Here is a 25783-nt window from a genome sequence, read left to right on the forward strand (position 1 = left end):
ATCCTCTTTTGAGTTCTACCCTGCTTTCTCTTTCCAATTGGCTTATATTTCAGTATTTGTTTAGGATATCGGGTGTTGGCCATTCGGTTTACATGTTCTATCCATTTTTGTTTGTGTTTAGTTTTTATTCTGTTGATTTTGTTTTTAGTTCTTTTTAAATGTCTTCATTCCTTTTTTGGTCTAATAATGTGTATTTTGCAGTTCTCATAAATCTTATTTCAATTGTTTTTATTCTTTGTTTATCTTGTTTGTTTATTGCCCAAATTTGCTGCCATATAATAATGTGGGCACTGCTAAAGTATTATATATTTTTAAGCGTGTTTCTTTTTGTACTATATTTGGATTGAGTGTTCTATTTATCAGGCCTATAATCTGTAAAAATTTTGAAGTTTTTAATTTCGTTTTTTTCTCCTTCATATGATATTTCACATCCAAGATAAATGAAAGTATTTGTCTGTTCTATTATTTTATTGTTAATAACTATTTTACTTCTAAGTGGAGTTTGTCCACAAAATGATATTGTTTTATCTATGGAAAATTTCATTCCAAACTGTTCTACTATAATGTTTAAATTATATATTGCCCTTTGTAAATTGTCTTCCATATCTGATATTATTACCTATCATCTGCAAATAATAGCGTATTTATTTTGTTATTCTGGGAAATTTCTATACCTGGATTGTTAAGGTGTTCCACTCTATTAATATTTCATTAATGTAAATATTAAACAGTGTTGGAGATAGATGGTATCCCAGTCTTACTCCTTGGTTTATTGATTGTTTTTCAGACATTTTTTTTGTTTATTTTTATTTTTATTTCATCATCTTTGTATATATTCAATATTGCATGTAGTAAAATATTAGGTATATTTATTCTTTGTAATATATCAAACAGTATATATCTTTTTACTTTGTCAAATGTTTTTTTTGTAATCTATAAAACAAAAGATGAGTTTTTAAATTAAATTCTCTTCTTTTTTTCTATAAGTAATTTTAAACAGAAAGCTTGTAGAGCATCCTTTTCTAAATCCATTTAGACATTCTAATAATATTTTTCATTAAGTATTCTACTATATATTTTGTAGCATGTATTCAATAAACTAATACCTCTGTAATTAGCAGGTTTTGTTTTATCCCCTTTTTTTAAATATAGGTATTACTATACTTGTATTCCATTCTATTGTCCATTTGTATATATACATACATACATACATCTTCAAGGCCCACCTTTCCTAATTGGGTTGTGGGGGCAGCAGTTGCAATAGGAACTTCCAATGGTCACGATCCTCCGCCACCAAGCTCAAGTGTTCTGGTGGAACTCCCAAACGTGTCCACCCAAGGTTTTGGATATAATCTATCCAGCCAGTCCTTGGTCTTCCACGTAGCCTCCCACCCTCTGGCTTGGCAAAGAGGGCCTGCTGGGGGAGCCTTTCTTCTGGCATTCTGACCAGGTGCCCGTACCAACGTAACTATGATCTCTCAACACGGAGAAGCAACGGTTGAATATTGAGGGTTTCCCGAATTGCAGAGCTTCTGCCTCTGTCGAGTCTTGTCAGCCCTGCAACCCCTCGAAGGAACCTCATTTCAGCCGCTTGGATTTGTATCTGCATTCTTTCAGTCATTACTCAACTCTCATGACTATAGGTGAGGATGGGGACATAGACTGTATTGAAGACAGCCAGCTTTGCCTTCTGGCTTAACTGCCGCTTCAATACTACCAAACGGCCAAGCTCCCGCAATATTGTGCTTGCTGAGTCAATCCGAGTATCCAGCTCTATGTCCCACTTTCCATCACTCGTGAATATGGACCCAAGGTATTTAAACTTTTCCACCTCCCTCAGTGGGACTCCACTCACATATAGAATGCACTGGGATGGTTGTCTTGAGACCACAAATGTTTCAGTTTTGGCCACACTGATCTTCATTCCAGCTTCTGCACAAATAGCTACAAACCAGGGTCCGCTGGAGGTCATCTGTGGAAGAGCTAAGCAGAACTAAGTCATCAAAAAGCAGATGTCCAATGCTACATCTTCCAATTCTGACACACTCACTGCCTCAGTTGTGCCTATCAATCCAGTCCATAAATATTATGAAAAGGAGGGGTGACAGAACACACTCTTGGCAGAGGCCAGTGGAGACTGTGAATGGTTCAGACTTTGTGCTGTTTACCCTGACACTAAACTCCAGGCATTCTTACAGAGACTTGATGGCAGCTAATAGTTGGCCATCCACTCCGTACTCCTGTACTACTTGCCAAAGCTTATTCTGAGTAACCCGGTCATATACCTTCTCCAAGTCCACAAAACATGTGTAAACATTTTTTGCATATTCCCAAGATTTCTCAAAGACTTGCCTTAAAGTGAAGATTTAGTCAGTTGTGCTTCTACCAGGATGAAAGTTGCATTGTTCTTCCTGTAACTTTGACTCAACTATGCTCCTGCACCTTCTTACCAAGCACCTAGCATATACTTTCCCAGGCAGGCTGAGCAGAGAGATGCCATGATAGTTGCTGTAATCTCTCTGGTCTCCCAAGTTCTGACCTGGGAGACCAGAGAGAGAGAGAGAGAGTTAAAGACTGGTATTATTATGCCTGTCTGCCATTGCTTTGGTGCTTGCCCGGATATCTAAGCAGCCTGACACACTGGAGTCAGCCAAAGAACTTTTAACATTTCGGGCCGAATTTCATCATCACCAGCAGCCTTGCTCGATTTTAGCATTTTATTGCTAAATGGACTTCTTCTACTGTGAGACTAGTCATCGCCCCGATCTGCACCTCTTGGATGTCCACAACTGCTGGGCCACCTGGGTTAAGAAGGCTCTCAAAGTATTCCCTCCATCTGTGGAGAATATCCTTCTCGGTTGTTAAAAATGCACCATCAGAGGCCTTAATTGCCCTTGTAGTGCATGATTTCCTCCCTCGAAGGCGGTGGATGGCCTGCCAGAATACTTTGTTTGCATTTGCATAGGACAAGTCTAATCTTTCTCCAAAGGATTCCCAAGCTTTCTGCTTTGCTGTCTTTACTGCCTCAGTGTACTACTTGAAATGCATCCCAGGTGACCTGACCCTAAGCCATGTTAGGTAGGCCTCCTTTTTTACCTGGACAGTTTTTTGGACCTCTTGGTTCCACCAAGGTGTCCTTATCTTATTGACTGTCGCCACGCCAAGCCACTTTCTGCCACAGCAGGAGAGTGCAGAGGCAGTGACAGCAGTTCTGAACAGCTCCCACTCCTCCTCAACATCTGCAGTATGCTTGGGAATCTCTTTGAACCTTGAGGAAATGTTATCTGTAAAATTCTTCCTCACAGCCTCATTTTCCAATGCCTCCCATTTCCCGCGGTATAACTGCTTAGGACTACCAGTGTTGATGGTAGCATCTGGTTTCTGAAGCAGTAGAGTGGAGATAACAAGGTGGTGGTCAGTTGACAGTTCTGCCCCTCTCTTCACACGAACGTCCAGCACTGAGGAAAATAGGTCTTCTGAGACTATAAATAAGTCAATCAAAGATCTTTGTCCAAGTGTATCCCTGTACCAGGTATATTTATTGACTTCTCGGTGCTGGAAGAAGGTATTCATTATGGACAAGCTGTTAGTATAGCAGAAGTCCAATAATTTCAACCCATTCACGTTAAGGTCAGGGTCTCCATTCCTCCCCCCCCCACGTTTGGTCATATAGTTGTATATATTTTATTTAAAAATTTTAATAATCTTTAATGAAATTTTTTTCCAGCAAATTTATAAAGTTCGGAGTTTATCCCATCTTCTCCTGCTGATTTGCCATTTTGTATTTTATTTAGGTTGTCCTTTAATTCTTTCATTGTTATTATATCATTTAAAGTATTTTGTAAGTTTCTGATGTAATTTTTTTTTTTTTTTGATGCCAGTATTATCCATCCAAAGATCTATAAAGTAATCTAAGAATTGTTTTACATCAATTTCACAATTTATATTTGAGTTTCTTTTATATCTGCATTCATGTGTTTTAGTATTTTATATGCATTGGGTCTTATTTTGTATATGTCATTTTCTAGATTCTGTAAAATTTGTATCATATCTGTGTTTTATCATTCTCTGTGTTTCTTTTTGGTTTCTCTTTTGGTATTGCTCATCTTTTTGTTTTTTGCTACTTAACCATCTTTTAAAAGCCAGCTTTTTATTTTCAATTATTGTTTTTATTTCATTGTCCCATATATGTAATTTTTTATTTTTATGATATTTATGATAATTATAGCCGATGCAATAATTTCTTTTATATTATTCCATTCTTTCTCAATGTCTTCATGTCTTGTATTTTTTCTAAGTAGTTATTAATCCTCTGTTAGTATAAATTTCTTATACTTGAATCATTTAGTAGTCTTACTTTGTGATTAGATTTTGTTTCTCTAGTTTGTTTATTTCTTTGTATTTTTTGTAACCAGTTTGGTGGAAACCTTAGTTTTACTTGTACTAAATAGTGATCTGTGTCGATTTCTAGCCCTCTTCTGACTTTATCATCTAGGAAGAGGATTGCTGTTTTTTCATTTGCTATAAAGTAGTCTATTTTTACCAGGGCTTCTGACCTAATGTCCAATCCTCACCTTCTCGTGGTGCACCCTGTTGGGTATCTGCTTTGATACTGAACGAACGAGGATGGGCTGGCAATTTGGGATTTAGCCAACCAAATTGTATTCTTATTGGTTAAACCAAAATAAAAAATGATGGTACAACATGACAAAATTTCATGCCGGCTGGGGCGTTGCCCGGTTAAACAAGGACCCCGTTGTTTTCGCCAGGGAACAGCGAACAGCGAAAAGTCAGCTACTGGAACAAATCTGAAAACAAACCCCAACTCAACATCACCAGAGTTAAAGATCAGTACTATCAACGTAAAAAGCCTGAATGGCAAAGAAATGGAGCTAGCTGAGGAATTAGATAAGTACCAGATCGACATAATAGGGGTGACTGAAACAAAAAAGACCAAAACTGGTGAGATCTTTCTGAGCAATAAATACAAAATGTTATATTCAGGCAATGACAATCAAGGAAAAGAAGGAGTAGCCATAGTATTCAACACAAAATACGAGGCTAATCTTCTTGAATGGCAGTCAGTCTCAAGTAGAGTAATGTGGGCAAATATGAGAATGGGGAACTGGACAATGAGACTTATTTGTACCTATGGTCCCACAGAAGGTTCTACTAAGGTAGAAGTGGAGGAATTTTTTGACGCTTTAGAAAAAGCAACTGACACAATGAAAAAGGAAAAGTTGGTCCTTGTTGGGGATCTAAATAGCAGAGTAGGAAATGATTGTGAGACATACAAAAATATTTTGGGAAAATTTGGAGAAAAGAGCAAAGCTAATAATAATGGCAAATATCTGTTGGATTTCTGCTCAGGACATGGACTGGTTATTACTAACACCATGTTCCAACATAAAAATGTGCACAAATTCACATGGAGAGAAGAGGCTAGGAATAAGAAAAGTCTCATTGACTATGTTATTGTTGATAGTGATGTTTTCTCCCTGGTGCAGGACACCAGAATGTACAGAGGATTTGAAATTGGAAGTGATCACTATTTAGTCTTGAGAGGATAAAATTGAATTTCATATTGAAAAGAATAACATGTAAGTTGAGCAGCTCTCAGATGTGAACTGTAGACTAAAATACAGAAAGATTATTGAAAAGAAAATGAAAGAGTTTGAGAACAGGAATCAAACCTTGGAGATTCAGTAGCAAACTCTGAAGAAAACATTGCTTGATTCTGCCAGAGAGGCATGTGGTGAGGTTGTGTGCAAGGATAAAAAAACCAGAACTCCCTGGTGGACACAGGAAGTTAAAGAGGCAGTGAAGGAAAAGAAGAAAGCATATCATAAGTTCCTGGCAAATAAGTCAGCTTTTACTCTTACAGAATACAGAGACAAATGTAAGAAAGCTAAACAGTGTGTAAAACTAGCTAAACAAAAGTCATGGGAGGACTTTGGCAAGAATATAGAAAATAAATATCAAGAAGGTGGCAAAATATTCTGGAGGCTGTTTAAGAAGCTTAGGAATGGAGGAAAGAGTGCTGTAAAAGGAGTTAGAGATGATAAAGGTGACATGAATATGGTAGAAAAAGATATCCTTGAAGTATGGAGTAATTACTTTGAAAAACTGCTAAATGAAACAAGCAGTGATGACAGCACAGTGATAAAAAAAACACTGACCAGGCATGCAGTCAGGAATACATATCCATACTTGAAGTAGAAAAAGCTATCAAAGGCTTGGAATGTGGAAAGGCAGCAGGAGTAGATGATATTCGACCAGAAATGCTGAAGTATGGTGGTATAAAAGTCTTACAGTGGCTGCACTGCATAGTTCAGAAAGCCTGGACAGAGGGACGAATTCCCGATGATTGGAGTAGAGCTCTCATAGTACCCATATATAAAAAGGGAAATAAAACTGAATGTGAGAATTACAGAGGTATTTCCCTACTGAGTGTTCCTTTCAAGATCTATGCAAGTATACTTGAGAAACGGTTGAGAAGAATTGTGGAAGAAAAGCTTGGTGAAGAACAAGCTGGATTCAGGCCAAATAGAGGCTGTCAGGATCAGATCTTCACTTTACGACAAATAGTCGAGATTTGAGTTGTAAGTCCGCAGTTAGAATTGAAGGAAGTACAGGAAGATGGTTTAATGTTAAGTCTGGTGTGAGACAAGGATGTACATTATCCCCTCTGTTATTCATTATCTATATGGATCACATTATGAAGGAAAGTGGTATTAAACCTGATATCAAAATTGGAGATGTTAATGTCAGCTCTTTGCTTTATGCTGATGATGTTATACTTCTAAATAAATCCGCTACAATTCTGCAAGATTCTGACTAAATTGAATAGCTGTTGTAATAGATATGGTATGAAGGTCAGCAATAAAAAGACAAAGACAATGAAAATAGGCAGAATCATTGAAAATGTCAACTGTGTTGTGAATGGAGAACCTGTGGAACAAGTAAAACATTTCAGCTATTAGGCACGATTTTTACTGAGGATGGTAAATTAAATATAGATATAGACAACAGAATCAGCAAAGCTGGTATGGTGGGAAGTCAATTGAATAAATTCGTATGGAATAAGAGAGAAATTAGTCGGAACACTAAATTAGCTGTATACAAGACAGTGTTCAAACCAGTTTTAACTTTTGGATCTGAGACCTGGGTCAGAAGTAAAACACTTGACCAAAGACTAGAGTCCACAGATATGAGAGTCCTGAGAAAGATTAGAGGCATGAACAGATGGCATCAATGGCAATATCTTATTAAAAATGAGGATATTAGGAAAGAACTTGACATTGTCAGCATCCAGGAATGCGTTAGCAGAGCTAATTTCAGGTGGTATGGTCACTTAAATAGAATGGGAGAGGAAAGATTAGCAAAACTAGTTTTCTCTGCCAGGTTGGCAGGAAAACGACCCAGAGGAAGACCAAGATATAGGTGGATTGATACGGTACAAAGTGCCTTAGACGACAGAAATATAAGATCTGATAATATTGGAGTCTTGATAAGTAACAGACTGATTTGGAGGAAAATTGTAGATAGGAAGTTAGTAAAGATGTAATTTTTTCATGTAGTACTGTCATATCCTGTACACCCCTTGAGGGTACATGGCAGGAATTTGATGATGATGTAGTCTATTTTTGTCCTTTTGCACACCATGTATATTTATGTATATTTTGATGTTTGTAAAATGTATTCATTATTTTTAAATTATTATATATTATATAATCAATGCGTTGCCTTCCATTTTTGTTTACTGTTGGTTCTTCAAATTTTTGTATATTATTGTTAATTTTTTTCTTATATTCCTTGTAACTCTTTGTAAAAGTAATCATTTCTTTTTCTTTTCCTTCTTCAGGGACATACACTCCTACATAATAAATTTAGTTTAATCCTTTATCTTTCAACACTCCTACAACTGTTAAATTTTCTTTATTTAATTTTTAATCATACTTCTAATATTCTTTTATTCCAGTATGTATAATGAGTTATTTTTGCTTTAATTGATTTATGGATTCAAAACATTACACCAGCTTTTGCATGTATTTGTTTGTTCATTCCACTATATATGATATTGTAATTAGCTGTTTCTTTTTTGTTTCTGTAAGAACTGCAATTTCTATATTTTCATCATTTAAAATTTTATCTAATTCTTCTTCTTTATGTGCTGTGCTTCTAATGTTCCATGTAGCATATTTCACCATGTTTTTCTTTTTCCAAAGTTTCTTAACCTTTTCCAGTTTGCAGTCTTTTCCCATGTTTTCTGTCCGGTTTGGATTTCATTGAGACTTGAAAGTAACATGCTTCCCTTTGTCAAGTCACTAGCATGACGATAGGTATCCTAGTTGTGGACCTAGAGTAGAGGAAAGAAGAATAGAAGACCAGTCTACAGATATGATATACCAAGTGTATATTGTAGGAAGTAAGATCAGGTCTAGCTCAGATTTGCCATGCCTGTACTCACCAACGTGAACCCTTGAGATAAAATTTATTTGGTTGTAAACAGTATATAATGAAAACAGACTAGTTTTGCCATTAACACTTGTGACTTTTTCTGGATTAGAATGACATAAGAAAAAAATACAAGAAAAGGCTAACATGAACTGCAACATTACTAAAATATATGAAATGTGCAGAAACTGTTACAATCTAAGTTGAAAACAAAACCATATGCATCATGGCAGCTGGCACTAATTAGCTATTAGCAGAGCAAGGATTGATCCTATGTGATATTTGAAAATCACTGCACACAGTGTGAACAATAGCTAATTCGTGCCAGCTCCCATATTCCACACGTATTCCACATGGTTTCATTTTTAACTTTTATTGTGACGGTTCTTACATGTTTCATATACATTAGTAATGTTATAGTTAGCGTTAACCTTTTTCTTGTGTTTTTTTTTTTTTTGTCATTCTAACCCAGAAGAAGCCACAGATATTGGCAGTAAAACTGGTCAGTTTTCATTATTGTTTATGACCAAATAAATCCAGTGTATTTTCTTTTATAAGTTTGTCTCTTTATAGTACAAGACATTAGAATTGCACTATGTAGCAGTTAAGGTATTTTGCATAAGGGAAGTGAAGATGTATGATTGGATCAGTGGTGATTTTTCTAAAATTTTACAAAGAATAAGCTATAATTGAGTAGTTTGGTTCATACCATTCATGTTTTTTGTGAATCATATAACTTTAATATAGGCATGGGCAACCTTTCCTAGTTCGGGGGCCAAATTATCATTCTGTCTCAGAGTCAAGGGCCGGACCAAATTATTAAATAAAGTAAATTAATATTAAATGAATTAAAACAAGTTGCTACTTCATGTTTCATTTATTTATAATATAATGAACAACATAACAATTTAATGTGAAGATTGTCCTTGTACTTCAACTACGAGACTATCAATATTGACATTAATATTACTTAAGGATAATTGCATAGAATTTTCGAGGTTTTCGTCCATTATTCTTGTCCGAATTTTTGATTTATTGTATTTCATCCTCGAAAAAAACTGTTCACACATGTGCTGCCGAAAAGACAAATGATTTGTCTTGAAAAGGTGCATAAATTTGTATATTTTTCTTCCACCAAATAAAATTTATAAAAATCCATCAAAGCAATGTTGTTAAATTGTGATTTTAGCACTGAATCTGCCTGAAGCTCAATAAGTTCCATCTATAAGTTTTCTGGCACATTATTTACATCAACATCCATCGGACGAGCAAATATAGCGAATGTGAAGTCTTTGTTTTTGAAGTCGGCCCTACTCCATTAGTGCCTTCAGTTCATCTCCATAACAATTATAGGGATGTTTTTATGAGTTGCTAGAGTAGGAAAATGGTAACAATTTTTAGCTCTTATCTGACTTTCCAACAAATCTTAGTTTATTACAAAAAGGTTTGACATGTCCATGCAGTTCATGAACCAATTGTCCTTGTTTTTGCAATTTAAGATTCAGTTTCTTTAGGTATCCGGTGACATCTACAAGGAATGCTAAATTACACACCCACTCATCATCTTTTACTTGGTTAATCGTTTTTCCTTTTATGTCCATAAAATCTGCAATGTATTGTTCAGATCATAAAATTGTTTTAACATTTTACCTTTACTCAACCACCTCACTTCACAATAATAAGACACATCTTCATAATCCGAAAATAGGTCTGCCAAATACTCCTTAAATTGGCAGTGATTAACTGCACGTGACTTAATAAAGTTAATACTGACTACTACAACTTCCATAACATTTGTGAATTTAATCGATTTTGCACACAGATTTTGTTGGTGGATAATGCAGTGAAAATTTGTTAAATTTTCCAGATGGATCTGTAGTTCTATTGCTCTTTCATGAACTATTCCAATAAATCCCTTCTGTGCACCAACCATTGCAGGGGCTCCATCAGTGCATATGCCAGATAGTGAACTCCATTTAAGCCCAAATCTCTCGAAGACTGTGTTGACTGTTTCAAATATATCTTCACCGGTAGTTGTTCCTTTTAACAGCCGAAGTGCAAATAATTCTTCTGTGATGTTGAAATCCACATCAACTCCTTGAATAAATATTGCTAGTTGTGCTGTATCGGAGGCATTGGGGCTGTCATCCAAAGCAATTGAAAATGCTTCCAACCTAGCAATCTTCTCTTTTAAACTTTTTTTGATATCATCAGCCATAATTTCTATCCATCAGACAACAGTATGTCTCGACAAATGAATATTCTTGAAGTCTTTTTTCTTTTCAGGACATATTATACTTGCAACATCCAGCAGACATTCTTTGATAAATTCTCCTTCACCAAATGACTTAGAATGCTTAGCGATTTTTTTCGCTTACCACAAAGCTGGCTTTGACAGTGCTGTGGTGCTGTGTTCTTTGCTTGTTGAACATTTGCTGCTGGGTATCCAAGTTCTTCTTCAACTTCTATATTTTCATCTTTGCGTAGTTGTCCATCAATTTTTGGGTGTGATGGTCTCGAAGTAAAGAAAAAGAAAAGAAAAGAAAAGAAGAAAAGAAAACCACCATATTCACCTATATTAGCAATCTTTAATTGACTTGAATCTAGTTTTACATTTTACGAATTTTGTCTTCTGTGAATTTCCTTAGCTTCTTCTTAAGTATATTAGCATAAAAAATCTTTCTTAGAACATCATTTCTCTAATTCTTGCAGTTTTGTTGTAATTTACTTGCTGTATGGCAGATTATGAAGTAATGTCGTTTAATAGTGACATGCCACTGAAGGCTTATCCATCTTGTGACATGATATCTCTCAATTAAAACTACTTCACACACTGTTATTATTCAGCTTTTGTTTTAAAAAAATCCTAAATAACAAACAAATGAAAAGGAGGAGTTCTTTTAACTTTTTTTTGTCATTCATTCTTTCAGGGATTTAGTCCATTGGCCTGCTGTGATCTCATTCTGTCTTTTCCTTGGTCATCCTTGACTTCTGTACTCTTATATCAGAGTATATTTTGGAATAGTTTTGAAATGTCCATTTTTCTTTTATTTTTTCATTAACATTTGATTCATTTCTTTCTGTGCGAGGGCTGTTTGAAAAGTTTGGTAAATTTCTAATGACACATGACACAATTCGTTCATTCATGCCAGCGTCGGCATGTATCATCTTTTTCATGACCCCTGCAAAATTTTAGCCACGTGTGATGCATAGTTCTCATTTGGCAAACATTTAAAATGACTATGTTCACATTTTTCATAAAAAGGAAGAAAAATGAGTTTCGTTTTTCTCCATTTTGCAGTGATAAAACACTTATTTGAAGAAGTGGGCGGCTGCACAGATCAAAACCGAGTTAGATGCAGTTCATGGGGACTCTGCACGAGCATTAAAGACTATTTATTTATCTTCATCTCCATCGAAGATGAAGTGCGCTCCAGACACCCGACTGAGGTCACTGTGAAGGAAATGATTGACAAAATCATTGGTATTGTTATGGAAGACTGCTGAGTGAAAGTGTGTGAGATTGCTGAGATTGTAGGCATCTCAGCTGAACGGGATTCATGAAAAAGCTGTGTGCATGATGAGTGTCCCAATTGTTGGCTTTTGATCAAAAACACATGCGAAAAGACATTTTAACGCAGTGTTTGGCAATGTTTAATCGCAGTTCGCAGGATTTTTTGCGTCGATTCGTGACTGTAGATGAAACTTGGATCCACCACTACACACCTGAGTCTAAGCAGCAGTCAAAACAGTGGACAATGCCCAGTGAAAGAGCACCAAAAAAAGCAAAGACTGTTTTGTCAGCTGGGAAGGTGATGGCCACTGTTTTTTTGGAATCCCAAGGAATTATCATGGTAGACTTGGAAAAGGGCAAGACAATAACAGGAGTCTATTATGCGTCATTGTTTTGTTTAAAAGAAGAACTGAAGAAAAAACAACCAAGATTGGCCATTTTTTCTTGTGCGTTGTCTTGATGAAAGAACCCAAAAAAGTGCTCTTTCATCAAGACAGTGCAACGTCCCACACATCAGTGTCGCAATGGCAAAATTGGATGAATTGAGGTTCGAATTGGTTCCACATTCACCATATTCTCCGGAATTGGCCCCATGTGACTTCTTCTTGTTCCCAAACTTAACAATTTGATTCGGCGAGAAAAATTTTTCTTCGAATAAGGATGTCATCAAGGCTGTCAGTGACTATTTTGCACAATTTGACAAATCCTACTTTTTAGATGGGATGAAAAAATTGGAAACTCACTGGACCAAATGTGTAGACCTCAATGGAGACTATGTTGAGAAATAAAGGAATAAATATGATTTTTTCCAAAAAAAAGTGTGTTTAACTCATTTTTTTTGCCAAACTTTTCGAACATCCCTCATATTTGTATATTTTATCTGTTACTGAGTCCATTAATGAGTCCAATTTTCCGATTCACTTTTTTTTAGTTCTTTATGTATTTCTGTGCTCTTTTTGTCCCATGGTGTAGGCCATGATTTTTTTCATGACCTTTTGAAGAACTTCCAAGTTTTTTGGCAATTATGTTTAAGAAAATGTTGATCTTTGGAATTCATCTTCAGTTTTTGCTGTCATGATTTGGTTATTAGCAAACAGTAAGATCTTAAGTGTAGTTCCATGATCCAGTTTCATTTCTGTTTTATATATATATACTAGGGGGCTCCGCCCCTGACGCCTATGGCACACCCACCCTCCAAGTTCCGGACTGGTAGGCCGGTTCTCCTTGAATTCTGACGACTCTAATTTTGAAGACTCGAAAGGGGGTTCTGCCCCCTCCCCCATAGCCCACTCAGGGTAGTCCTGAGTTTCAAAACGTAACACAAAAAGGCTTATCATTTTATATTATAGAGTAGATTTTTTTTTCTTCTTTTTTTGCTATTTCATCTGTATTATTAAATATGATTGGTTACAATGGGCATCCTTGATGGACTCCTCTGTTTATTGATTTCCATTCTGTAACTTCATTGGTTCTTATAGTCTTATACCTGATTGCTTTGCAATATATTATTTATTGCTGAAAGTGATTTGCAATGTTTAGCTTCTGTAATGTGAGCCATTCCTTATGACTTTGTCAAACACTTTTGGTAATTTGTGAATTGTGTTTCTATGTCGAATTCACAATGCTTTTCATTAATTTTTAAAATAATCTGAGTCACTGTGTGATCATCCTTTTCAGAATTCATTTTGTTCTTTACAAATCTTATCTTCTGCACATGATTTGATGTTCAAGTTAATATTTGTGTGTATAATTTATGCACTATGGTGGACTCATGAGAACAACAAGAATAGCTTTTATGGGTCTTTGGTTGAGACTTTGCAGTAGTTTTAGTCAAGGAGTTTATTATAAAGGTGTGTTTGCATTAGTGAGAGTCAGCTGTAACCAGTATTTAGGAGACTTAGGCTTACATATAGTTTTAATAGTCAGATTTATCACTTTTTTATATAGACAGGAATGATAATGGCTTTATTCTAGCTTTCTGGTATATTTTTCCTTGTTCCCAGATAATGATAAATATTTTAACAGTATGACAAACTGAATGCCTACATATTTCATAAGCTCTATATTAATGTGATTTTCTCAGGAGTTTTTCTAATTCACTTTGATGTATTGTTTGATAGATTTCTTGTAATATTTCTTCCTTTGTTTAGTTAGTTATATATCAGTTTGTTTTTTATTATGATCTTACCATAATTTTTGGAGGAAGCCAAGCCAAGTTTTACCTTTTTATTATTTCAAGATTAACTTTAAATTATTTCATTGTTCTTAATGTTTTGTATATATTTGGTCTCTTTACTTCATTTTTGCTATAAGGTGATCCTATGTGTCTTTTTTTGTGCATCTTTCAGCTTACTGCTTCTAGTGATTTTGTATTTATTTACTTTTTATTCTGTTTCTTCACTTTATTTTATTTTCTGTAGTTTTCTATTTATTCTTTGTGAATAGAGATAATTAGTACTCTGTTATCTAAAAGTTGGAGTCTAAAAAAAATTTTTTTTTAGACTCCAACTTTTTAGAAGCAGTTTAGGGAATTTTAACCATCTTGGAGGTTTTTTTAATTAAATTATTATGTATAAGAGAAATCTCTAGTCTGTGTCTATTCCTATTACACATGGCTTCACCTTTCATTCCTGTTTTTACCAAGCGGAATGTTTTCTATTCGCATTAAAATTTCTCATTATTAAAACATAGTCATTCAGAAATATCTTATTTTTTACAAATCTGAATAGAAGGTATCGTTATCCTCTTCTCTTCCATTCTCTGGTATATAGATACCAATAATAAGAAGCCACAATTTATTTGCAATCTTGATTATAGATTCATTCACTGTTATGTTTCTAATGTGTGATATTTTGCTTGAGTGATTTATAAAGAAGAATCATCACTCCTGATTTTGCATTTTTTTTTGTCTTTGCTTCTGTTGTTACTGCTAATTTGATATTTCTTTTGATTAGAGTTTTGTCTAGTTTTTGATGTTTGTCATAAATGCTTCTGACATCCCAAGTAGCAATGTCAACATTCCAGCTATCTTTGTTTATTTTCTTTTTCTTTTCTTATTCATATCCATTGATCTATTCAGGTTATTTTCTAGAGTGACACTTCAGTTTCTTCTATTCTGGTGAGTTAGTAACTAGCTCTATCCAGTTAAGTTGGTTACTAACTATCCTCAGCCTAGTTTGGTGATGAGGCTATACCATTTTGTGTTTCAAATGATGTTAGCAGTAACCTCTGCTGACTAAGGTTCTGGCTGCTGCTGTTGGCCTTTGAGACTCCTAGTCATAGATCTTTCATCCCTGCCACCCTGCCATAATGAAGACTTAGGCCTTTCTCAGAGCATGTTGACTGTGGCCCTAAACGGTTTCACTTCTCTCATCTGTACCTGACAAACTTTGCACCAGGGACTGACACCAATCTTCCTCTTGGTTGCTCACACTCCAGGTGTTCACCATGTGGAAGTCATAAAGTTTAATGGAATAAAAACAGTACAAATAAATCAGTCTATATTTTTTCGTCTTGGTCACTGAGACATCATCAGGGAAACAATATTAATAAAAATGCATGCAAAATTGCACAAAATAAGTGGAAAGGGTTAGACTGAAAGCTTAAAGTTCTTCTATGAAGGGGGATGTCCTCTATGGATGTTCTTGGCTAACTGTAGCTGTTGGGCAGATGCCTAAGAATTAAAGTTTCCCAAATCTTGAGAAGTTTAATACAACCATATTTATTAAGACTAAGTTGGTTTTTTAAATCTGTTGCTGATTTAAAAAAAAAAAATTCTTTCATATTTGTTGTGGTGAAACATAGTAGTTTTCTCCCATTTGAGTCTGTGCAAGGTATCTGAGGCATAGTCAGGTAGACCTAACTGACCGTACTTATGGTGACAGATGTGTTTTTTTATGTTCTTCTGGGCTAATGTTTGCTGATCTCCCAGTTTGACTATAATATGATAAGTTGCAAGAACAAGGAACCCTGTAAACACCTGATACAGAGAGAGGAGATAGAGGATCTTTGGGAGAGTGGATAAAGCAGCCAGCCAGCCAGCTTCAGATGAGGGTTGAATGAGTGCAGAGATTGTACTTTTTTTTAGAGTTTTGGTTATTTTTTCCAAGGTGCCCTAGACAAAAAAAAAAAAAATGATGCCATTACTATAGTCACCATGTTGAGAGAGGGATGTGAGGAACTGTTTTTTTTTTTTTTTTTTTTTTTTTTTTTTTTTTTTTTTTTAAGCCATATAACCAGACAAGAAGGTCTGGCAAATAAAGGAGAATTCAGTCTGAGAGTGTGTGAAATTGTTGAGACTATAGGCATTTCAAAAGAATGTGTAGGATATATTTTGCGTATAGAATTGCAAATGAAAATGCTTTGTGCAAGATGGGTGCCTCACTTGCTCACAGCAGATCAAAAACGCACTTACATGAAAATCTCTAAACAGTGCTTGGAGCATTTTAACAAGAATGAAACTGATTTTGGGAGTCGATTTATTACTATTGATAAGACTGGATTCACCATTACACACCAGAATCCAAACAGCAGCAGTCAAAACAGTGGATAGAAGCCAGTTATCGGTCCCATCAGCAGGAAAGGTCATGGCATTGGTGTTTTGGGATGCTAAAGGCATTTTGTTTATTAATTATCTTGAAAAGGGTAAAACAATAACCGGGAAATATTATTCCGATCTTTTAACCAGACTAGCTGAAAAAATTTGTGAGAAAAGACCTGGTTTGCAAAGGAAAAAAATCATCTTTCATCAGGCCAATGCACCTGCCCACAAAGGTGTTTTGGCAATGGGGAAGTTAAGGGATCTGCACTGTGAATTGTTGTTGCTATTTCATCTGTATTATCTAAATTTTTTAATAAATTTAAAGTACCAGAAAGAGGGATATTGGTAAGAAGAGAGGTGATATCAAAGCTTACCATGATATCATTATTAACTAAAACTAAATTTTGGATTAAAGATTTGAAACGAGCGGAATTATGAAGAGTTCAAGTCATCATGCAAGTCTAAATAGTCGACCATGTGGAAGTGAAAGTGAGATTGTGAAAGAGGTGCAGACATAGAGGCTGAGGAGAAGAAGAGCAGCATACAAGTTCAAACCAGCACTTAAGTCTAAATAATCAACCATGTGGGAGTGAGATTGGGGAAGAGAGGTTGTCATATATTGAATATCCTTTGCTCCCTTTGAACCTTTCATTTTTTTTTTCTGTTGTATGCAAGTGGCCATATATTCATACATAATACACACATGTATATGCGAACTATCATACAATTATGCTATAACAGCATTCAGCAGTTGAGGGATACACCCAGTGATTTGTCTTTTGTTTAGAAGGATATGGTGCTAATGTTTAATCTTGTGATAGTTTTTTTTTTGTGTGTGTGTGCGCACATACACACACACACACACACACACAAAAATAACTATCACAAGCATAAACATTAGCACCATATCCTTCTAAACAAATGACGAATCACTGGGTGCATCCCTCGGCTGTTGAATGATGTTACAGCATAACTGTATGATAGTCCGTATACATGAATTACAGAATATTAGGAAGTTCCACATTTGCACATGCACACACACACACACATTACCTTTATTTCATATGTATGAAATGCTATGCATTAACAGATTCTTAATGAAGAAACAAATGAAAAACACTGATTGGTCAAGAGAAGAAACATTAACATTGTATATTTGATAACCAATTCGCATAGAATTAAGTGTAAAGTTTCTTTTGAAATTAATATGTAGTGTGATCTACATTTTTGTTTTTGACAATTTTTATATAGTGTGCATTATATTAATTAGTCAGTATAAAGTTTATTAATTAGATGAATATGAATTGCAGTTTTGATAGCAGTTTAATGTAGTTTTTTTTTTAGTAGTTTTGATATTCTGGTTTTAAAAATCATTTGACAAACTAGTTGAAATATTTAAAACACAATTTTGTTGGATAACAATTAATGAATATTATAGAAATAAATATAGTGTTATAAATAATTTAAAGAAATATTATAGTGTTATAAATAATTTATACCCTTTCATAAATCATGGCAGAAACTTCAGTATGTTAATTATATTGTGGTTTCACCTTTGGTAAGGAAAGAAGCATATAATTTCTTTCCTTTCAACATACAGGTCTTTTGTCCCTACCTCACTGTCATGGATTGCAGGTCATGTTGGTTACTTTATAAGCAATCAACAAATAATCATATGTCGATGATTATTTCTTAAGATTTTCATTGATGCGATATTACAGAAAGTTTTCTGTACATATGGGTACATTGTATGATATTTTTATGATGTACAGATTAAGATATTAGTTGGATCATGTGATCTTATTAACCTGATAACAGTCAGATCTGTTTATTAAATCATGCTCATAATTTCAGTACTGATTTCATAGAAAACTTTTTTTTTTTCAGTATGGAAGATATACCACAAGCAGTTACCAAGGTGAAAAGTATGCCTCATAGCCCAAATCCAAGTATATCTTCAAGTTTAGCTGATATTGCAGCACAGGCTGAATTATTACAGGAAGCTATGGAGCCAAATCCTATGTTTTCTAATAGTACAGTTAGCTTAAACAGTCTTGGAATGAATGATTCAGTGTTTACAGGAGATGGACAATTTGATGCCAGTCAAACTGATGGCACAAGGTGGAAAGCTACCAGTACATTTGGTGGAATCTTGCGAATACCAAAAGAACCTATAAAAAGAAGAGTCTCCCTTCAAGAAAAGGTTGAAGTTTCACAGAGTTCTGTAAATACCTGAGAGGATAAACATAATTATTTGAGCACATGTGTATATTTTGACTATTTATTAAATGTGACATCATTTGCCATTTATTTGACTGAGAGGTTTCACAAGACTTTCAAAAAGAACCTCTGTATATTGTACAGTTTTTTGAATTTTGCAGAAAGTATTAATCATATTTTTTTGGGACTGTTTTTGACCACTCTCCCATGACACATTTATATTGCGAACATATCAGTTTAAAAAAAAAAAAAAATCATCTCATCATTCTTAAAGAAAATGCATCCTTTCTTACTTCATTTTAATTCTTTAATGCCTTTTCTAATTTTTCTGTGAAAATTTTGTTTCAGATTTAGTGATTGTAATATGGTTGTGTGTGCTACAAAAATTCTATTTACGTTTTAAAAATTTTGGAAGTTCATAAATTAGGGAACATCTACAAGAAATAAGAATATGGAATGTGTAATCATTAGAATATATATTCTATTGAGATTTGAAAAAAAAAAAAAAAAATTATCTTAATATGCCTTAAATATTTTATGAGCCAGTTTATCTTTAATAATATTTTAGGTCAGAATATTTTATATTTTACAGTTTTTAGCTTTGCTTACTAACTGTTTTAAAATGTAATAATGGTATTTGATTGTGTTGGAGTGTGCAATTAATTTTCTTTGGTTAAGTTTAAGAAGTTAATTTTGTATTATGGCTACTTCAAAATAGAAGGTTGGTGTAACAAAATGATTGTTGTCTCCAAATTCTTTTCATCTGAAAGGGAAAAAAAAACGTCCTTATATTTCAAATGTCACAACCAGTTTTGTTTTTGAAATATTCAACTTTTCATTGGTATTGGTGTGAACATGTTAGATCATAAGAGTTCTATTTTAAATATTTAAGTTTAATGTCCTTTAGATAGCTGTCTTTTTATTTAATTTTTGAGAATACCAGAATACAATCTCTACTCTTTTTTTGTTCAAAAGGTAGATATTTCAGATTTCCTCATTTGGCTTTTGTGATTAAATTGTCTTGTTTTAATAAAATGCTGAAGCGAACAAACAGAAGATAGTGATGCAAATTATTATTATTTTTTTAAATAAGTTTTAATTTACAATTATGAAAATAGGTAGGAAAACAGAAACTTCATCTCCATTCTCAATCCACAGTAATCTTATGAAACAAATAATACTCTTGTTGCTTAAACACCATACTTAACAAATATAGGAAATTAAATCTGGAAATACCAAGGTTGGGGATCCATTGGAATAAATTGATATAGAATAAGAGAGAGATAAGCTAAAACACCAAGATGTTAGTGTACAAGACAGTATTCAAATCAGTTTTAATATATATTGATCTGAGAGTTGAATTAGAAATAAAACAGTTCAGCAGATACAAGAGATGCTATTGGAGAAAATTAGAGAAGTAAACAGATGACATCAGTAATATAAGTACATTAAATTTGAAGATTAAGGGGGAAAAAATATGAAAGAGACTAAAGTGGTATCATCACTGAAACAGAGTGGGAAGTGTAGCAAAACCTAGTTTGAAATAAGAAATACTCAGAATATAACCAAGATATAAATGGAGTGATGCAGTTAGGAACATTTCCATTACATCAGTCTTAACAAAAGCAAGAGAAGAAAATTGTTAATAGAAAACATTGAAATCTTAATTGTACTGATCCAAGATAGTATTGTGTACCATTTTTGAAGGTATATGCCAAATGTTGGTGGTAAAATCTTAACATTATGGCTGCTTTTTAGCAAGCTGACTTGGCTATAAATCAGCAGAAAATTGGTTTTTAATTTAGTCTGCTAAGTATGCTATTGGTAGTAGAAAACCTACCAATAGCTAAGTATGCTATTGGTAGGTTTTCACTGTTTTTCATAAACCACTTCAGCAAGTTTTTCTCATGAATTATTTTCTGCCTTATGTGGTTGTATCAGTTTCCATCCTGGAATCTTTGTGTGCGTGCATGGATGGTTTTAATCTACAGATTTTTTTAATTGAAGCCAGAATGCTCCTACACTACTTATTTGTGCTTTTTTTATTTTTCATAATTGTGATCTTTTATTAGCTACAACTATGATTTTAGTAATGGTAGCACATTGTGTATTGCATTTCTGTTTCACAATAAACCTTATGGCGTGCAGACATATCGTTAAGGCTATGATTTTAATAGAGGGTAGATGACATTCATAGAGCATATTGCTGAAGTGGACGAAATAGATCACTCGGAAGCTGAAAAAGGCAGTGAAAATAGAAATAAAGTTTTTATCCTTATTATAAGGTTTCAATTAATCACATATGTATATAGATTTGATTGCCTGGATTTCTTGGGAATAAAGATTCAGAGGTGCATGATCAGAGTAGGTTAGGACATTGGAATGCTTTTTATGAGGAATCGATTGTGAGTTGCAAAATTTAATTGATAGGCAGAAAAAAAAAGGAGGGGGTGGGGTTAAAGGATAAATACAGAAGAAATTTTTTCACTGCATTATAGGATGGAAAAGAATAGATCGCTCCTAAAGTTGTGTAAGATTGCGATTAGGGGTGTGAGTGCTGGAATTTTTGTTTGGAGAATGGCAAATTAAATTGAACTCATTTGCCAGAGATGAGTGCTGTGTTGGAGAATGACTTCAATGAGAGTTTTTGATATGTATCCTGTGAATAATGGTTATAGTTGGCCTCATGCATAGTCTTCAGATTTTCATGGGGATGCCTATATGATAATACCTCACTCAATTCTCAGATTTCTGGCTTGATTAGCCATATAGTTGACTTACTCACTCTCCATCCAAGCAGGTTTCAGTTTCAATTTCCACTACAATCATGGATGTTTGTGATTACCTGGATTTAAGTGGGTGATGAATTCCATTGCTTGATGTGAGGCTACTGACTACTTATTGGATGCCTGAAGTGGCTTGAAAAACTTTCATCCTTGATGTCTGTAGCAGAGTTTCCAGATTATGTAAAAAAAAAAATAATAATTATAAAAGAAATTCCTATTCTGCTAACAGTACTAATGTACTATATATAGGCTTACCTTTTATGGATGAGACACATGAAAAAATTAATAACTTACCATTCTTCAAGAGGAGAGAATGTAGTTAACTTCAATATTATTAAACTTAATCATTAGATTTCTCAAAGGAAAAAAATATCTTGCCATTTCATGCCTTTTATTTTAATAATCTGAAGAGTTTCTTTCTTATCATAAACACATCTTATTTATTACATAATCCAATAAAGCTAAACATTCTATACTCCACTTTTGAACAACTGTTTATATACAAATTATGTGCTTCTTTTCTTCACATTTTGTGGTAATTTTTACAGATTTGCTGCACACATACACCATTTTTGTTTTGTAATTTTCTTTTTTCTGTAGATACTTTCATTATGTTGTTCATCTGAATCCTTCTATAATTTTCATACTTTCTTCAAAATTCAAATAGTGATTAATTCTTTACAACTCACTTTCCTCTTCATTCATACTTCATTGTTTTCCCAAAATTACAATATGCAGTTGTATAATGTTAAGCTTTTTCAATCTCATCATGCTTGCTATGTTATAATAACATAAAAATTCTCATTGGATTTAATTGGTTATGATTATTTCAAAATCCATTCATCTGAATATCACCAAAGCAAACAAAAAATCTTCTTTCTTTAATTTAATTTTTAAGTGGGTATTAGTATCCTAAACATAAGAGAAATTTTCTGCTGTGCACAAATACTGGGATGTTTACAAATATTTCAGCCTTTTATTTATTTATAGCTCATTGGCAATTTTTAATAGCACTATGTTTTTTTTTTAAAACATGACTTGGTAATATGCTCTGGTGAGAACAGTTCTAATTCCTGGAGGATCAACCTTAAAAATTAATTTAAAATATTTGTAATATTACAGATTAATTCTACATGGCAAAAAATAATATTCTTTTTTTCTTGCATTATTTACAATCTGAAATATGGTCAATTATATGCTCTTCATGATGAAAAGAAAACTCTATGCTTAACTAAAGTTTAATAAAAAAAAAAAATAAAAAAGCTTCAATTAAGCATATAGTTTTTTTTTTTAAATCAAAGTTTACTATTACATAAAATTCCTTTATAACTTCACTCCTTTACCACAATTTCAGGTTTAGCCAGCTGATTCTTAGTTGTTGTTTTTTTTTTTAAATCTTTTTGCTTATATATCTAGAAGTATCGAAGTATAGTAATTCAGAATGTCATGTGCAATTGCTTAAAAGATGCACACTGAAAACCTTTCAGAATTAAAAATTTTTGTGTATAGAATAAATCCCTTCTATTTTGAGACATTGTTGAACTGAACATATCCTTAATATTTTACTATGAGGAAAGTCTAGAAAGTTCTGATAACTGCCTAGAACAAAAATTAATTAATTTTATGTCTTTTTATATATATATATATATATATATATATATATATATATATACACACACACACACTAAAAGAAGAACAAATTATTAGAATTTGATGAAACATGGGGGTTAAACAGTTTTAAGATATGAACTTTCTTGTGGTTATATCAGTTGCTTTAATATCATTTTTGTACTAGGTGTTTATCAGAACTTTCGAGACCTCTCTCCCACTCGTATCATTGAGGGCTTAAGTAGAATCTAAAGAAGCTTATTATGTGTTAAGCATTTGAAAAAGATTTTTATTTGAAATGTAAGGACTTTCTTTTGTAAATAAGAGTGAATGATTGTTCCTGAGGAAAAATGATGTGCAGTAAATTATTGTATAATTGCATAGTATGTTTACAAATATTATGTCAAACCTCTACATACAATACTGATAAAAATAAGGATCCTTTAATGTTTTAAAATTCTCTTATATTTATATATTATTATTATTATTTTTTTTTTAGAAATTAACAGGAAAATTGTGAAGCATTTAATGCATTACTGTTTTACTATCTGTAACATTGCTATTTTGGATGCAATACCTTGTTGTAAGGAACTGAGATAAAGCATATTTTTTTTATATTTGATTGGAATGTAATTTTTTCAGACATATATAGTAAATCTTTCTTTTTCTGTATAATTGTTTTATGAAATTAAGTCAGTTCTGTTTGTGTAAAGGAGTAAATAATCTTATGAAAAATTTATATATTTTATTATTATTGATTGATTTTTTGGTTTGTGATACATAAACCAAACCTGTTTACTTATCCTGTTTTTCCTGATCAATGATAAAGAAACTTTCTCAGTCAGTATATAGAAACAAGCTTGCATACCAAATGATATCTATATACACAATCATATCAGAAGTCACAGAACTTCCTATCTGATTTTTTAAATGTCATATCCACACACAAAACTTGCAAAAACCTATAAACACATAAGTGCTGTGGGCGTGTTGACATGTTTTTTTGAAAACATCTGAAGATTGTAGCTTTTTAGAGGAAAATTGAATGAAGGAGACTGTTCCAAAGATGAAAGATAGATGGAATGGAATAGGAGAAACAGAAATCGGTTTGGTAGGTTTAAAGCTCAGGTTGACAAGTAGCTGCTTGTATTCTTACAGTCTTGAAAGAAAGTGGCCAATTGATGGTAAATACAAACATTGATCATGGAAATATCTAACCTATAGAAGTGACATAAGGTGGAAAACTAATACCCATAACAGTGGTTACCAATTAATTGAATTGATCTCTTCTGGATAGCACCAGCCATTCTTAGAGGTTTTAGGCACACCATTCCAAATGTGCGTGATATTCTAAGGTTGTGAATGGATTTGGGATTTATAATATAATGTTGGCAGTTGTATTAGAAGTAGAGTCCTATTCTGATTTGACTTTGTAGTAATAGTAGTAGTGCACCTTTTCTTGAGTGGAAAAGTACTATCCACAAAACTAGTGAAATTAATATATATGTACAAGAAGAAGAAGAGAATGGATGAAAGTAAAGATATCCCTAAGATACTTCAGCACCGGTGGGGAAATCTGAAGAGCCATCTACCATGATATGCAGTGAGTTGACTAGAGGAAGATGGCAACCCAGTTGCAAAGGGTAGAAGGCAGATCATAGGATGATAGTTTTCTAAGCAGGGATCTATGCAGGCGCAAACAAATGCCACAGAAATGTCAAGTAACCAGTAACCACATCTCCAAACCTTTCCATAGCATTTAACCAAAGGTTAAATGGTATGGTGGTATCCATATCGCAGTTCACTGTTTAGTTTATGGGCTTCCAGGTGGTAAAAAATGTTAGCTCTTGATGACCTCCATTAATTTTTGAGAGAACTGAAGTAAGAATGCTTTGAATGAAAAACTTGCTTCAAAATTAACACCTATCTTATTGCCTTTTTCAATCTTTTCTATTTGACTAGCATCTGCCTTACAGCATGGAAACAGGGCCTATTTAGCTTGTTCTAACCCCCCCCCCTCTTTTTTTTTTTTTTTGGAATGGGCTGAACACAAGTTGTAGGCTAGATTTGATAGAAATGACTGAAAAAAGTAATATTGCACATTAATTCTGTAATACATTTTTAACACAATAGTAGGAATATCATCATGACCAGATGACTTGTTGGTGTCCAAGTTGTTCAGTATTCATCTAATTTCTTTGCTACAAAATATTAAATTAAAAGAAATATGTAGCAATCTCTTCTTGGTAATGTAGGTGGTAATTTGCCATGGCTGCTTCTACAGAAGGAAGAAAAGAATGATATTAAGAGGGTTGCCTTATCTTTTGGTTACACTGCAGTCATATCATCGCAATGAATAAGCAGTTAGAGTGTCATGGTGCAGAAGCTGTATGCAGTAGCTCTGTTCCAGCAATGTCACTGTCATGCGAACAGGAGACCACTTAAAATGAGATTTGAATTTCTTGTTATTTTTTATAGCTGTTCCAAGCTGCATAACTAGAGTTTAGTCTCAAGCCATTTAGATTTTTTTTTGGACTACCTTGGGAGACTTGTTGAAAGAATCAAGATTTCAACAGTGATCATGTTGGAATGGGAAAAATAAAAGTCTTCATTCCAGTTGGTCAGTTTGCATTATTTTTATTATTTAGTCTGGAAAGG

General features: G+C 33.7%; 1 protein-coding gene across 3 annotated transcripts in view; it reads left to right on the forward strand.

The window, feature by feature from the left end:
- Window positions 1–23759, forward strand: part of LOC150110524 (transmembrane anterior posterior transformation protein 1 homolog) — a 222130-nt gene extending 198371 nt beyond the window's left edge. For all 3 annotated transcript variants that reach the window (XM_090399604.1, XM_090399611.1, XM_090399621.1), the window contains one exon: window positions 18399–23759. In XM_090399604.1, coding sequence (XP_090255730.1) covers window positions 18399–18747 — 349 coding nt within the window. In that variant the 3' untranslated portion in view covers window positions 18748–23759. The remainder of the gene's footprint in view (window positions 1–18398) is intronic.
- Window positions 23760–25783: the final 2024 nt, after the last annotated feature.

The sequence above is a fragment of the Typopeltis vanoorti genome, chromosome 1 (genome assembly GCF_054136105.1).
Source record: "Typopeltis vanoorti isolate ZY-2024b chromosome 1, IOZ_Tvanoo_1.0, whole genome shotgun sequence".
In the NCBI taxonomy this organism is placed as follows: domain Eukaryota; kingdom Metazoa; phylum Arthropoda; class Arachnida; order Uropygi; family Thelyphonidae; genus Typopeltis; species Typopeltis vanoorti.